At 42.5% G+C, this 15,931-nt stretch overlaps 2 protein-coding genes across 2 annotated transcripts; one reads left to right on the top strand and one right to left on the bottom strand.

Moving 5' to 3' along the window:
• Nucleotides 1-48: 48 nt before the first annotated feature.
• LOC135549180 (uncharacterized) lies at nt 49-6,439 on the bottom strand. The gene is made up of 11 exons (XM_064979220.1): nt 6,291-6,439; nt 6,071-6,173; nt 5,797-5,908; nt 5,588-5,701; nt 5,169-5,411; nt 4,930-5,062; nt 3,283-3,512; nt 2,873-2,955; nt 1,564-1,820; nt 1,372-1,461; nt 49-1,285 (listed from the first exon to the last, which is right to left on the bottom strand). The coding sequence occupies exons 1-11, from the start codon at nt 6,332-6,334 to the stop codon at nt 1,132-1,134; spliced, it is 1,563 nt and encodes a 520-aa protein (XP_064835292.1). The 5' UTR covers nt 6,335-6,439; the 3' UTR covers nt 49-1,131.
• An 829-nt stretch (nt 6,440-7,268) lies between these two features.
• Nucleotides 7,269-14,963, top strand: LOC135550550 (glutaminyl-peptide cyclotransferase-like). The gene is made up of 7 exons (XM_064981475.1): nt 7,269-7,976; nt 8,282-8,428; nt 8,603-8,905; nt 9,400-9,561; nt 9,664-9,763; nt 10,161-10,277; nt 12,932-14,963. Exons 1-7 carry the CDS (start codon nt 7,743-7,745, stop codon nt 13,075-13,077), a joined length of 1,209 nt encoding a protein of 402 aa, XP_064837547.1. The 5' UTR covers nt 7,269-7,742; the 3' UTR covers nt 13,078-14,963.
• Nucleotides 14,964-15,931: the final 968 nt, after the last annotated feature.

Raw genomic sequence — 15,931 nt, forward strand, 5'->3', positions numbered from 1 at the left:
ATTTAATAACTTTAATTTACAGAACATCTTAACATATTTTGACACCACACATAGAAACACTTCAGCAAACTTCCAATTGACAATTTGAATAACTCAATACAATGGTAAGACTTCAGTACTTACCTGCCTTGTAAAAAAAGGAATTTACACAATGTGTAATAGAGAACCACAGACATTCCACACATATTAATAAATGCAGTGTGTATAAATAGGTAATAAATAAAATGGTCAGTCCATGGGGCAAGTGATTTATGTGCTGCATACTGTGTAGCCTGGACTTTCTTTGGCCCTTATGATCATAAATATAGACTGATTGATGAAATAAACTTCAGGATGACATGACTAGTAAAACACTGCCTTGGCATTATAACCCACGGGAAGACATCACTTCATGTAAATACAAAACTTCCTACTAAAATGGTTCTCAATAATATCTGTAAAACCACGTTTGAACATGTTGTATAAATAACTTTAACATGAGTCAGAAAACAAAAAGTAACAGTTAAATGTGGTGTGCTATAGACCAGGGGTTCCCAAACCTTTTCACTCGGGACCCCCCTTCCAGCATTGGGGAACAGCTTATTTTTTGCAATTCTATACATTTTGTCATGGGGTGCAAAGAAAATGTTGCAGTTTTAAGACAAATTATCTTGCACTTCTATACATTTTGCCATGTATTGGAGTGACAAAAAATTACAACAAAATCTATGAGCTAAAAAACCTAAATAAAAAAACATTATAGCTGACATGGGCTAGTTGATCTGGACATTTGACAAGTTATAAATAGCTCTATAAGGTATGCAATGACTGACATGACAAGAGGAACTGATGATTCACTACCTCATTTTAGTACCTAATTATACTATTACAACTTCAAGAGTCAGTTTAAAGTTGGACTGACTTCCTTTAAAAAACGTATATAATTTGAGAACCACTGTGCTAGACAGAGATTAAGTGTCTGGGTTTGAGAATATAATTTAAACTCCAAAGAACTTCATAATTAACTCATACGGTGTTTCTTAAATAAACAATATTGTTGGTTTGAATATGGACAGATACAGTATAAATATGGACATCCAATGCTAGATGCATATGGTCAGTGAAGGGTCAGTGTGTGTGGAGGTAGCTACTCTAGGGGCCTCCTCTGGCTGCAGCACACAGGTCTCTCTGGGCCAGCAGCATGTGGAGGGGGCTGGGTACACAGTCCTCTTCCTCCCCGCCTCCCTCCACCAACTCACTCCTCACGTTACGGTTCTGCTGGCGGCTGAAGTGGCGAGCCTTCAGACTGAGAGAGATTACACAAGCTCCTCTGTAAAACTGAGAAATTCCAATTGTAAGTAAAGAGACAGACACAATAAGAAAGTTACTGACCAGTAGACGTGCCTCTCCTGCTTGGGCATGACATGCCACAGGCTGGCCAGCTCCTTGGTAACCACGGTAGACGGGGTGCCAGGGTGGGTACTGTTCAAAGACATGGCATCCATCTTAGTTACAGACACACAGAGGTACAGTACATCAAGCTGAAACACAGGGTTATAGGGATAAAGGTCAGGAGTCACTCACCGGAGGTAGGTCTTCCTGTTGATGCGGCAGAACATTATGAAGCCGTTGACACACTTCTTCTTCAGGTTAAGAGGGGTGCGAGGGGGGCCCTTGGTGGAGGCATTGGCTCTGCGGTGCCGTCCTGTGCTACTGGTCTTTGACTTCAGAGGGGCTTGCTGTTGCTTGGGGGTCCAGGTGACGTCCCCTTCCTCCCCCTCACTTAGGGAGGACAGCCACCCTCCTCTGCCATGCCTGACTTCAGCTTCACCCTCCGACATCTAGGGGGAATAGTGGCTTTATCATTAAGTTGAACATACCCGTTTCCTTAATTGTTTTGCACGATATACTGACACTTCTGGATAGTAGAACATGAAAAACAGTTCAGTAGTAGAATTTGTGTTACTTTCGGTACTGCTGTCAAATGTGTCTCACGGATTAAGCCTGTCTACTAGCACAGCCGACTCCCTATTATAGTGCGCACCGTACCTGATCCACCTACTCACTGCTAACCTGCACTGAGAGTCTGGGCTGCATCATTTTAGCTCCGTTTGCAAAACAATGTCCATACAGGCAAGAACACTTTACAATGCAAGATAGCTCCCAGCTTTGTAGGCTACAGGTAACTTTCCTGGCTAGCTGACAGCTAAAGGTAACATCAATTCATTACCCTTGTACTTCGTTTGTGATAATATAGAAACAATAACGCAAAAGCTGATTGCCACCAAAAACCTTAATAATTCACTTATTCGGTCTCTCCCAAAGATGATCTATTGCCTCAGCAAACTGACTCTGCTCCAAACCTCTTGCATTGTGAATGACGCCATTACTGGTTAAAGAGACAGCGCACATTTTCTAAATAAAATATGTTACTTCTATGCAAATGTTGTTGATCAGTATAATAAAATAAGTCCCAAATGGAAGGGAACCAAATTGTTTTTCATCTGTCGCCCCATGAAATCAGCCAAAACAAGCTCAATAACTCAATGCATGCTCACACTCCTATTGAATATGAATTCACCTGTATGGTGGATAGGCCTAGGCTACATTCTGATTTACCCAGTTTATCAATAGAGATGTATCATTTATTGTGATATTGACCTCAAAAGATGCCCAGCGATTGAACAGAGCAGTAGCTGAGTTTATCTGTCCGAATCAGGTGGCATTCTGTGACTTTGGCTAATATGTTGTTTTGTTTTTTTACACTGTTCTATCATTTTGGTATCGAGTATTGTGATACTAAACCTGGTATTGATATTGAACACAACACTAGTACCTAACATACTATACACTCAACATGTGTGTTGTGGAAACATGATTCTATGAGGCTTACTGAGTCATTGGGGTCATGGCAGGGCAGGCAGGAGACTTTGGTGTGGGTCGTTTTAGGGGTGACCCAAACATCCTCGAATAGCACTGCAAAAAGATGAGTGTGTGTTGGCCTTTGGCTATGTTTCACTCTCTCTCTCTCGCACCAGGAACTGAAGACGTAAGTAGGAATGTATATGATTAATAGCTGGAGGAATCCTTCCAATCGAGTTACAATTAGGTTTTACAGACCGCACTACTTGGTAGACTACACCAAGCATCCTGTAATCTATTTGAAGTCAGACACTTCAAATATACTTCAATGGCAGGCAGGGTCCCTTTTGTATCCAACAAAATAAAGCAACAATACCCTGGTCATTAAGATGATATTAAATCAGCTTAAAATTGAGCGTGTGTTATTAAAAGGAGTGTTACCATGGAGCTCCTCCTGGCCCTCAGGCAACAGGCAGTGGCTGAGGCCCCGGGCAGGGGATGTGAGGAGGGAGGGGCTGAGGTTCAGACTGTCCCCAGTCCCAAACAGCGGCAGCAGGGGGAGCAGGGTAGGGCGTTGGGGCGTGGCAGCAGGACTGTGGAAGGGCTCCCTTCGCCCTCGCATGGGTGGGATTACCCCAAGCATTTGGTCCTTCAGGAAAAGTGATCCTGGCCTGGAAACACATACAGTTGAAGTCGGAACTTTACATACACTTAGGTTGGAGTCATTAAAAGTCCTTTTCCAAACACTCAACAAATTTATTGTAAACAAAGTATAGTTTTGGAAAGTCGGTTAGGACATCTACTTTGTGCATGACACAAGTCATTTTTCCAACAATTGTTCACAGACAGATTATTTCACTTATAATTCAATGTATCACAATTCCAGTGGGTCAGAAGTTTACATACACTAAGTTGACTGTGCCTTTAAACAGCTTGGAAAATTCCAGAAAATGATGTCATGGCTTTAGAAGCTTCTGATAGGCTAATTGACATAAGTTGAGTCAATTGGAGGTGTACCTGTGGATGTATTTCAAGGCCTACCTTCAAACCCACTGCCTCTTTGTTTGACATCATGGGAAAATCATAATAAATCAGCCAAGACCTCAGAAAAAAATTGTAGACCTCCACAAGTCTGGTTCATCCTTGGTAGCAATTTCCAAATGCACATGGGGACAAAGATTGTACTTTTTTGGATAAATGTCCTCTGGTCTGATAAAACAAAAATAGAACTGTTTGGCCATAATGACCATCGTTATGGTTGGAGGAAAAAGGGGTAGGCTTGCAAGCCTAAAAACACCATCCCAACAGTGAAGCACAGGGGTTGCAGCATCATGTTGTGGGGGTGCTTTGCTGCAGGAGGGACTGGTGCACTTCACAAAATAGATGGCATCATGAGGCAGGAAAATTATGTGGATATATTGAAGCAACATCTCAAGACATCAGTCCGGAAGTTAAAGCTTGATCACAAATGGGTCTTCCAAATGGACAATGACCACAAGCATACTTCCAAAGTTGTGGCAAAATGGCTTAAGGACAAAGTCAAGGTATTGAAGGGGCCATCACAAAGCCTTGACCTCAATCCTATAGAAAATGTGTGGGCAGAACTAAAAAAGTGTGTGGGAGCAAGGAGTCCTACAAACCTGACCCAGTTACACCAGCTCTGTCAGGAGGAATGGGCCAAAATTCACCCGACTTATTGTGTGAAACTTGTGGAAGGCTAACCGAAACGTTTGACCCAAGTTAAACAATTTAAAGGCAATGCTACCAAATTCTAATTGAGTGTATGTAAACTTCTGACCCACTGGGAATGTGATGAAAGAAATAAAAGCTGAAATAAATAATTATTCTATTATTCTGACATTTCACATTCTTCAAATTAAGTGGTAATCCTAACTGACATAAGACAGGGAATTTTTTCTAGGATTAAATGTCAGGAATTGTGAAAAACTGAGTTTAAATGTATTTGGCTGAGGTGTATGCAAACTTCTGACTTCAACTGTATATATGGGTTGAAAACACATTCATATGAATACTATACTAAGTTACACTAAAAAGGGCAGGCATGCGGCTACAGGGATGTAAACCCACCCAGTAATTGGAGTAGTTGGAGTGTCTAGGACCCCGCTCCCTGATGGGATGCTCTCGTTGCCTGTGCGGTCCTCACAAACAAAGCAGTGGCCTCTCTCTGTTGGGGATGGAGTCCACAGAGTCCCACTGCTCCCTGTGGGAGACCAAAAGACAGTGGCATCAACTCAGTAACATTTGTCCCAAACACACCTGTCATGTATAGCCCAGAGAACACGTAGGGACCCTCCAGCCTAACTCACCCTCCAGAGGCATGCTCAGGGGGAGCAGCTGATTTAGGCTGAAGCCTGAATCCAGGGAGCTCGGCTGGGAGTCGCTGTCATACACAGGCCACGCCCCATGGCTATCACTAGACTGGAGCTCTGACCAATCAGAATGCACACCCCACATGGGGACAGACACACCCTCCTCTGGGTAAACTATTTTTCCATTGGCTACAGCTTTGTACAACCTCCTTCTGTTCACCTGAAGCTCTGCCTTCACCTCTGAGTTAAGCAAACAGAAAAGCACCATTCTGGTTAGTGTGATGTTATTACACACAAAACTAGTTTGTAATCATACTTGAAGTAACTAACAGAACTACTCTCGTCACCTTACAACAGTCTTTGACAGTGTTGAACATAATGTCATGGGTAGTTGAGGGGAGGTGTGGGTCTGGTACCTGAGGTGGGGGCAGGTCTCTTGCGGGAACGGCTGAAAAAATATTTGCGCTTGGCCTTTAGAGTGTGAGGGGGGGTGCAGGGATCAGAGAGGGTGTTCTCTTCACTCTCAGACCCTGTACATGCACACACACACATACAGTGTAAATGCATTGATATGAAAGTCAGGTACGTAGTCTGTACTTGTCTTGATGCTTGGCTGAGGTTGTACCTGTGTCGGGTTCCTGCTTGGGGATGCAGTGGGGGGGCAAGCGGCTCTGCAGGGTCTGGATCCTACTCTGAAGAAAGTCAAAATAGCGCAGCATGTGGACCAGAGTCTCCTTCTGAAGATAGATTAGGAGGTGAGACACACACAGAAACACCCACCACCATAATGTAACCGTACTGTATTCAGACATACTGTAGCCATGCACCCACATACAGGCACAAATACTCATACAGGGAATCCATTAATACAATTAAATCAAGATCGTCCGTGCACAAACCTTGGTGAGTCCTCTGCCATTCCTAGGCTTAGATATGGGCAGGAGGCCTGCAATCTCTTTCAGACTGTTGCTCCAGCATGTGCTCCAGTCCAGCTGATCCTTACTGTAAGATAATGTACCCATTACTTAGCTACAGTAGATCATTTTCATGTCTTCAAGTCTCTTTTATCATTCTTATTGACAGTGACGTGCAACAGGCCATTTAAGTAGCTAAAAGTACCTTTTCCTGCGAGTCGCGTCTCTGCCTGCGGGTCCTTGTGCCATGCTCAAATCTGCCACAGGGGGCGTCAAAGATGCAAAATTAACGTTCAGTCCCTTGCGCGGTAATGTTAGTTTGCTGGCCAGTTAACTTAGCTAGCTGAAGTTTGCCATCCATCAGTCTAGCTAATTATTTTCACGCCTTTAACCAACGAGTGTCTATCTACATGCTTCGCCTCTTGCTCTCTGCTTTATCTAAAATATATTAACAAAGTTACGTTGAGCTAATTGCATAGCAAAATTGATATAACGTTAGCAATCCAGCTATCTTTATGGGTAACTTACTCGTTTTTTATTAGCGAGGGCGAGCCAATGACTGTATATGAAGGGTGAGCAGAGATAAGCAAAATAAATATACATTTGAATTATTAGACACTATAAAAATATTAATATCTGTGGAAATAATTGTTAGTGACAATTTATGGCCAGTCACTTACCTAGAAGAAGTTTAGCAGCAAAGAGAATGTTGGCTATCTATTTTTTAAATGATTGTTCTCTAGCCAGCTAGTCATGTCACCTCATTGGTTAAGAAAGGACCAATCCCTTCGCACGAGGCAGGTCATTGGCTAGACACAGACCTATCCTAGCGGGTACATTGAACGTTCTAAGACTTTTAAGAAATGTGATTCTAATGCTACCATGCGGAAATATTTTACCTACATGACAAACCAATCAGTGGTTTGGTTCACTAGATATCAATCAATCAATAAATCAATAATTGATTAATTCGTTCAGCAATGTACAGATATAGATAGAATAATACACATATAAATTCATATTTTTGGGCTAACGTGTGACTTTTAAAAAATTCTAGTCTATTGTCATTTTTAGAATTTCTTCCAAATAAACAAGGCACATTTTCAGTCTCATTTTTCCATCAATTGATAGCCTTCTCCTGAATCATTTTCGCGTACAATTTTCACAGCAGGCGGTCGAGGGCTCATGCACCAACTGCAGACACAGAACACCGCGTGTGCACTAAAAATGGGGCCATAACGAAACGACGACGATATGGCGGGGGTCAATATGCGATTATTGCGGACGTTGATAGTTTATTATACCTCAGTGGTTGATAAATTTGATTGGACAGATCCGCCGCTGCATGTATGTCCCAACATGACTGCATGAGTGCTCCATTGAGGTAAAATAGCCTGTATCTTGTTGTTAAATTGTAGCCTATCCTGATGAAATTGTGTTAAATGAAAATCATAGATGTCATAAATTGTTTCATGTTTATTTGCCCACGCTCGGCTCAAGTCTAAGCAGCCAGTGGCCTCATTAATTCAATCGGTCATGGACGTTATTCTCCATTGCCATACGCTAGCATGGAATCATAAGCACTATAACGCACACAGTTAAGAAAGGCTCTGTACCGGACTGAACTGATGTGTGAATCTAACGGTTCTTCCAAGTTATGAGAACCACCCGGAAGCCCCGATCTTCTCCAGGCACCAAGCTGCTACTGGGACGCTGCTACCGGCTCCGGATGTCCCGAGTTCGGGTGCTTCTCGTATGCCTATGTGGGATGCTGGCTATAGCTCTGACACTTGGATTTTCTTTCTCGAGTAATGATACAAGCGATGAGGATGACAGTATTCATATGGACGATAACACACAATTTCGTGTGCCAGACCTAATAAGGGACAAGGTAGGTGATGGCTCCTGCACTGTAGCCTCCGTTTTTCCAATATTGGACTAAGCCTAAGGAGTAGCCTACTTTTTGAGGTGCTGCTGTCTTGCTACAGCCTACATACCCCAGCCAGCTGGAACACTTAACCCAGTATTGTCAACTATATACACTTCACTGATGGCAGACAATTTACCTCAAGTCAGATCTTTGATTGCTCAATAATAACAGTATGTTCTGCCTGGTGACTGACGGTTTTCAAAATGCATATGGGAAAAAAACTACTGCAACTGTCTCCTTTCTCCTGCTGTCCTCACTTTCTGCAGTTGACCCATAACCCCCGTCGGGCCACTGTGGCCCAGATCAAGCGTCTGGTGGGCCAGGTGAATTCAGGTAGACTGTGGTACTCTCTCCTGAGGCCCATCCTGGTAGAGAGACTGCCCGGTACCAGGGGCAGCCGTAGGGTGCGTGAGGTTAGGATCTCTACTGACTCCAGGAAGAGACATCAGGGTAGAACGTCTGTAATTAAAGTGGAACTGGTGTCTCTTTATCCCAGTCTTACATGTTATTGTATCAATTAACATTTTGTTTTCTGAAATAATGTCCTTAGATTAAAATCACACTGTTTTTTTCTGTGAATGCCACAGCATATCTACAGCCATCTAGAGTTCCTGTCAGCGGGTTGGTCGTTGGATGTCGACTCCTTCAACTCTGCTACCCCAAAGGGAATAATCACCTTCTCCAACCTGCTGGCTGTCCTGGACCCCTCGGCCCCGCGCCGTCTGCTACTGGCCTGCCACTACGACTCCAAGGCTATGCTCCCAGCTTCCAAAACCCCCGACGGGCCTCTCAGGAGGTTCCTAGGGGCCAGCGACGCGGCCGTCCCCTGTGCCATGATACTGGAGCTGGTGACTGCTCTGGACGTCCACCTGAAAGTACTAAAACAACAGGTAAATACTGTCTGCTCTGCTACTGTAGGACAAGGCTACGCTTCAGAGGGCAAGGATGAAAGTGATGACTTGACAGATCCTTTTAAGTTCCTGGTTGCACTGGGAATATAAGTTGTTGGATTTGCGGAAAACTGATGACAGGATGAGGCTTCAGTGTGTGGTTGGGCTACCCTCTGACATGTTTGCCTCTCTCCCGGGATGTCAGACTATTTATAGATCTGGAGTCTGACCCATGCACACACATCAATTATTCAAACATTTATATCCAAATTAAACTGCAGACATTTGTGGGTTGAGGCACAGACATCATTAACACTCACCGGACATCTCCCATGTTGGCATCAAAAGCAATGCATTTTAAAGGATATTGTATCATAGTCACATATTACTCGACCAATATATATTTTTCTAAGCATTTTTGTTATATTAAAAGAAAATGTATCACTCCAACCCCTGTATCAGTCTTTCTTTCTGTCTGTTTTTCTCTCTGGTAGAAGTCACAGGTGACTTTGCAGTTGGTCTTCTTTGATGGTAATGAGGCGTTTGATCAGCCGAGCCCCTCCGACTCTCTGTATGGCTCACGTTACCTTGCTGAACAAATGTCCCGTACACCTCACCCTCCAGGAGCTGAACATACCACCCTGTTACATGCTTTGGTGAGGCTTTGTTAGTGTTTGTTACAATGTTCCATTGCCAAGCCTTATGTAGTATGCAGTTAATGTTTTGCTTAGCTAAGTGTTCTGTATGTTGAATGGCAGGACCTGTTTGTTCTTTTGGATCTTATTGGTGCCCCTGACCCTATGTTTGTCAACCACTTTGACGACACTGTACGCTGGTTTGATGAGCTGATATATGCAGGTACGGCCCCCACCTCTCTTCTCAAAATGTATACTCCATATACTGTATCACAAAAATTACCTATATTGCCAGGTAAATTAATTCATTATTATCACGCTCATTGCTCACTGTAATCGTAATGGGGCAAAAACATATTGTAATGGAGATAGTGAGGTAGAGGGACACTAGAATGACAGAAAGAGCCAGGGAGCAAGGCAGAGAGTTTTGTAGGTGGATGACTGACTCATGCTAATACAGGACCAGGCTCTGCAGTGCTGATCTGGCTATAATTCCACTCAGGCACAAGTAATAAGACACCTGAAATGAGCTGTTCTTCCTCCATCATTTTTTCTCTCCTCCCTGCTCACCCCTTCTCCACCCCCCATGGCCCGCGGTGGCTGTCATGTCCGTGTGCTAGAGAGGAGGCTCCATAAGCTGGGTCTGCTGTCCTCCCACCCCAGAGAGGTGAGCTACTTCAGGAAGGACATAAACCTGGGCCCTGTGGAGGACGACCATGTGCCATTCCTCCAGCAGGGTGAGAGAGCACACCCACATAGATAGGCAGATGGTTAGAGGGCACATTTACTGACTAACAAGGATGGACGTTTAACAGTACACCATGAATATATAAGTGGAGGCTCTTAAGAGGAGGAAGGGGAGGACCATCCTACTCAGTGAAGTTTATTTTATTTTATAGTGAAACATTAAAGATGCACTATGCGGAAATCGCTTGGCTATTTCCTGGTTGTTTAAATTTGAATAGTTCGCCTAATTTCAGTTTATGTGAAGTATAGTGCAGAGCCCTCAAACTCATCTCTGGACCTCAAAGCAATTTCTACTGCAATGTGCACTTAATTATCAGGTAGAACAGAAAACCAGCAGGCTCCGGACCTCGCAGGGTAAGAGTTGAATACCCCTGGTGTAGAGAATCATTGTACCATCTAAACTGTGGTGAAATATATTTTACATAACCAAAAACATTATATTTTCAGCTGTTTAAAGATGGTGTACAAAACCTAAAGTAAAAGATGCAAAAAGCATAGAAATTGTGCATATAGAACAGATCTACTGCTTCTTAAAGTATGACATATCTATAACTCACATTTCTATCAAATGTTTGTCAAGTCACCGAAAAAGATACATATTGCAAGATCTCCTTTTTAGGTAAAACTATATTAAATATATTCACGTCACCAAATGACTGATTAAAACACAGTTTTGCAATGAAGGTCTACAGTAGCCTGTAGGGTAGCACCATGGTGAAGCAGAACAGCTAGCTTCCGTCCTCCTCTGGGTACCTTGACTTCAATACAAAACCTAGGAGGCTCATGGTTCTCACCTCCTTCCATACATTTACACAGTAATTATGACGACTTCCGGGGGACGTGCTCCAACCTATCAGAGCTCTTGCAGGTGAACTGACATGTCCATCCAATCAAAGTATCAGAGAATGAATCTAGTAGTGAAAGCATAAGCTTCAGCTAGCTAGCACTGCAGTGCATAAAATGTGGTGAGTAGTTGCCTCAAAGAGAGAGAAAGACAATAGTTGAACAGTTTTGAACAAATTAATTTTGTACAAAATTAAGGAGAAGCAGCAGAGCGAAATATATATTTTTTCTTTCAGTTTCACTTTGACTTACTCTAGCTAATGCAGCTAATTTAGCGTCTTCAACAACCTGACTCAAACAGAGAGGAATGATATTTATGTTAGCTAGCTGGCTAAGGCTATCCGACACGTCCAATTCAAGGTGAACTTTCGGTTGTATAAGTGTATTGCCACTGGGCCCCGCCAGTATAACTGCTAAACTGTGTGTTGTACACTACTGCGTGATTGTACACATGGATTGGATTGTGGTTTTACTAACGTGTTAGTTATAGTAGCTATGTTGACTATGAAGTTAGATAATATAGTGACAACAATGTAGGCTGTGTGTAGCAGCTATGGTATGACAGCTGTTGTGTTGTGCACTGAACTCCACAAGTGAAGGGAAAATATGAGAAGAGAGCGTGTAAATGTGATGTTGCTGTTTGTGTGGCTGCTATGAAAGTGAACTGTGTGTGCTTATACGGGCACAAGGCGAGACCCAGATGCAGACACGGGAGGCAGATGGTTTAAGTCCTTGATATTTATTATATCCAAAAGGGGTAGGCAAGAGAATGGTCGTGGACAGGCAAAAAGGTCAAAACCAGTTCAGAGTCCAGGAGGTACAGTGTGGGAGGCAGGCTCGAGGTCAGGGCAGGCAGAATTGTCAGGCAGGTGGGTACAGAGTCCAGAAAACAAGCAAAGGTCAAAACTGGGAGGACTAGTAAAAGAGAATAGAAAAGGCAGGCGCATGGGAAAAACCACACTGTTTGACTTGGAACATACAAGACAAACTGGCACAGAGAGACAGGAAACACGGGGATATATACACCAGGGATAACAAGCGACACCTGGAGGAGGTGGAGACAATAACAAGGACAGGTGAAACTGATCAGGGTGTGACAGTGCGGCTGAACAGGGGTGTATTTATTCCGCCAATTCTGTTGCAAAATGTTTCTTAAATGGAAGAAAACTGAATTAAACGGGTATGGACCTACCTGAATTTGTCCACTAGAAACTCTTGTTTTAGTTTTGCAACTGTTTGGACTAATGATTACACCCTAGATCAGCTATATGCAGGCAGTACTCCAATTTGTCTTTCGACCTTTGCACCTACGTTATAAACTTCATTTGTAGGCTAGGTTGTAACAACCTCATGATGGGTATAGGGAAAATATGAGTATCATGTAGTAGCCTAAACATATCAACGTTACATTGAACTGGGTGAATGGAATATAAAAGACAGACAGTCATCCAATATGCTGTAATAGAAATAAGGCCATGCTCATAAAAAAAGAGCGTCCTCCTTAATCTTAACCCGCCTCTGATATCTACACCGCTGATTAGACTATGACCTTATGACTGTACGGTATCTGCAGAGAGTTCTCCCTCTGCTTTAGTTTTATCCCTGTAGAACTTAATCTACCATCTGCCTTTTTTATCTCTCCGTCTATTAACCTCTGTCATCCCCTACACTCTACCCTATCTCATTTGTCTTCTCCCCTCCCCTGTCTCTCTGTCATCCCCTACACTCTACCCTATCTCATTTGTCTTCTCCCCTCCCCTGTCTCTCTGCCATTCCCACCCACTCCCCTCTATGCCCGCAGGGGTTCCAGTCCTACACATGATCACAACACCCTTCCCCTCCTTTATGCACACTCTGGAGGACACAGCGGAACACATCCATTCTCAGACTATCGAGAACCTCACCAAGGTGCTAGTGGTGTTCCTTGCTGAATACATAGGACTCTGACTGACGTTTCCTCCCTTTACTGTTGCTCATAGACATGTATCCTTTAGACTTTATGCCACAATCACCCAGCTGAATTTTATAATACCAGCCACTCTCCCACATAATCAATTTACAATCATCAAAGTCCTATCATACCATGCCTTTTCTCTACATCACCTATATCTCTCGTTCTAGAATCTATACCCTAGTAGTCTTGTTGTTTTTTTATCCATTCTGGAGCCATACTAGAAAACGGTTGAAATTAGGATTGCGATTATAGAGGCCTTTTATATACCCTGTCCCTCTCATTCCCATAATCCATGTGGAACTCAGACTTATGCAAAAACAGAATGATGAACTTGATTAGGTGCCTTTTCTCAATACGTTCAGTAAATGAGGTTGTGAACACTAGAGTATATAGTGTTTCCCAATAAGGGAAGTTCAAGCAAGATCATGTGGATAGAAAAAGATTAAAATGCTAAATACAGAGGTGATATACAGACATTACTGGACATATTTGTTCCCCAAAAATCACTTATATGTTTAGGACAGACAGTCCAGTAATAATATAGCAATAAATATGTGCTTTGGGAAGTGCTAGATTATATGGGATATAATTGTGTATTAACAGTGCCTTCAGAAAGTATTCACACCCCTTGACTTTATTCACATTTTGTTGTGTTACAGCCTGAATTTAAAATGGATTAAATTTAGATTTTTTTTGTTGCCACGAGCCTACCTACAATACCCCATAATGTCAAAGTGGAATTAGATTTTTTGAAAATGTTGCAAATGAAAAGCTGAAATATCTTGAGTCAATAACTATTCAACCCTTTTATTATGGCAAGCATAAATACGTCGCATGGACACACTCTGTGTGCAATAATAGTGTTTTACATGATTGTTGAATGACTACCTCATCTCTGTGTCCCACACATACAATTATCTGTAAGGTCCCTCAGTCAAGCAGTGAATTTCAAACACAGATTCAACCACAAAGACAGGAGGTTTTCCAATGCCTCACAATGAAGGGCACCTATTGATAGAATGGAAAAAATACCATTTTAAAAATACATTGAATATCCCTTTGAGCATGGTGAAGTTGTTAATTACACTTTGGGTGGTGTATCAATACACCCAGTCACTAGAAAGATATGAACTTCCTTCTTAACTCAGTTGCCAGAGAGGAAGGAAACCGCTCAGGGATTTCAACATAAGACCAATGGTGACTTTAAAACAGTTACAGAGTTTTTTTTGGGCTGTGATAGGATAAAACTGAGGATGGATGTATCAACAACGCTGCAGTTACTCCACAATACTAACCTAATTGACAGAGTGAAAAGAAGGAAGCCTGTACAGGATAAAAATATTCCAAAACATGCATCCTGATTGCAACGAGGCACTAAAGTAATAATGCAATGAAATGTGGCAAAGCAATTAACTCCTTGTCCTGAATACAAAGTGTTATGTTTGGGGTAAATCCAATACAACACATTACTGAGTACCACTCTCCATATTTTCAAGCATAGTGGTGGCTGCATCATGTTATGGGTATGCATGTAATTGTTAAGGACAGGGGAGTTTTTCAGGATAAAAAGAAACAATGTAGCTAAGCACAGGCAAAATCCTAGATGAAAACCTGGTTCAGTCTGCTTCACACCAGACACTGGGAGATTAATTCACCTTTCAGCAGGACAATAACCTAAAACACAAGGCCAAATCTACACAGGAGTTGCTTACCAAGATGACAGTGAATGTTCCTGAGTGGCCGAGTTACAGTCTTGACTTAAATTTACTTGGAAATCTATGGCAAGACTTGAAAATGGCTGTCTAGCCATGATCAACAACCAACTAGACAGAGCTTGAATATTTTTTTAAAGAATGTGAAAATACATAATACATATATAGTGGGGCAAAGAATATTTAGTCAGCCACCAATTGTGCAAGTTCTCCCACTTAAAAAGATGAGAGAGGCCTGTAATGTTCATCATAAGTACACTTCAACTATGACAGACAAAATAAGAAAAAAAAATCCAGAAAATCACATTATAAGATTTTTAATGAATTTATTTGCAAATTATGGTGGAAAATAAGTATTTGGTCAATAACAAAAGTTTCTCAATATTTTGTTATATACCCTTTGTTGGCAATGACAGAGGTCAAATGTTTTCTGTAAGTCTTCACAAGGTTTTCACACACTGTTGCTGGTATTTTGGCCCATTCCTCCATGTAGATCTCCCCTAGAGCAGTGATGTTTTGGGGCTGTTGCTGGGCAACACAGACTTTCAACTCCCTCCAAAGACTTTCTATGGGGTTGAGATCTGGAGACTGGCTTGGCCACTCCAGGACCTTGAAATACTTCTTACGAAGCCACTCCTTTGTTGCCCGGGCGGTGTGTTTGGGATCATTGTCATGCTGAAAGACCCAGCCACGTTTAATCTTCAATGCCCTTGCTGATGGAAGGAGGTTTTCACTCAAAATCTCACGATACATGGCCCCATTCATTCTTTCCTTTACACGGATCAGTCGTCCTGGTCCCTTTGCAGAGAAACAGCCCCAAAGCATGATGTTTCCACCCCCATGCTTCACAGTAGGTATGGTGTTCTTTGGATGCAACTCAGCATTCTTTGTCCTCCAAACACGACGAGTTGAGTTTTTACCAAAAAGTTATATTTTGGTTTCATCTGACCATATGACATTCTCCCAATCTTCTTCTGGATCATCCAAATACTCTCTAGCAAACTTCAGACGGGCCTGGACATGTACTGGCTTAAGCAGGGGGACACATCTGGCACTGCAGGATTTGAGTCCCTGGCGGCGTAGTGTGTTACTGATGGTAGGCTTTGTTACTTTGGTCCCAGCTCTCTGCAGGTCA

This window comes from Oncorhynchus masou, chromosome 12, assembly GCF_036934945.1.
Source record: "Oncorhynchus masou masou isolate Uvic2021 chromosome 12, UVic_Omas_1.1, whole genome shotgun sequence".
Taxonomy (NCBI): Eukaryota; Metazoa; Chordata; class Actinopteri; order Salmoniformes; family Salmonidae; genus Oncorhynchus; species Oncorhynchus masou.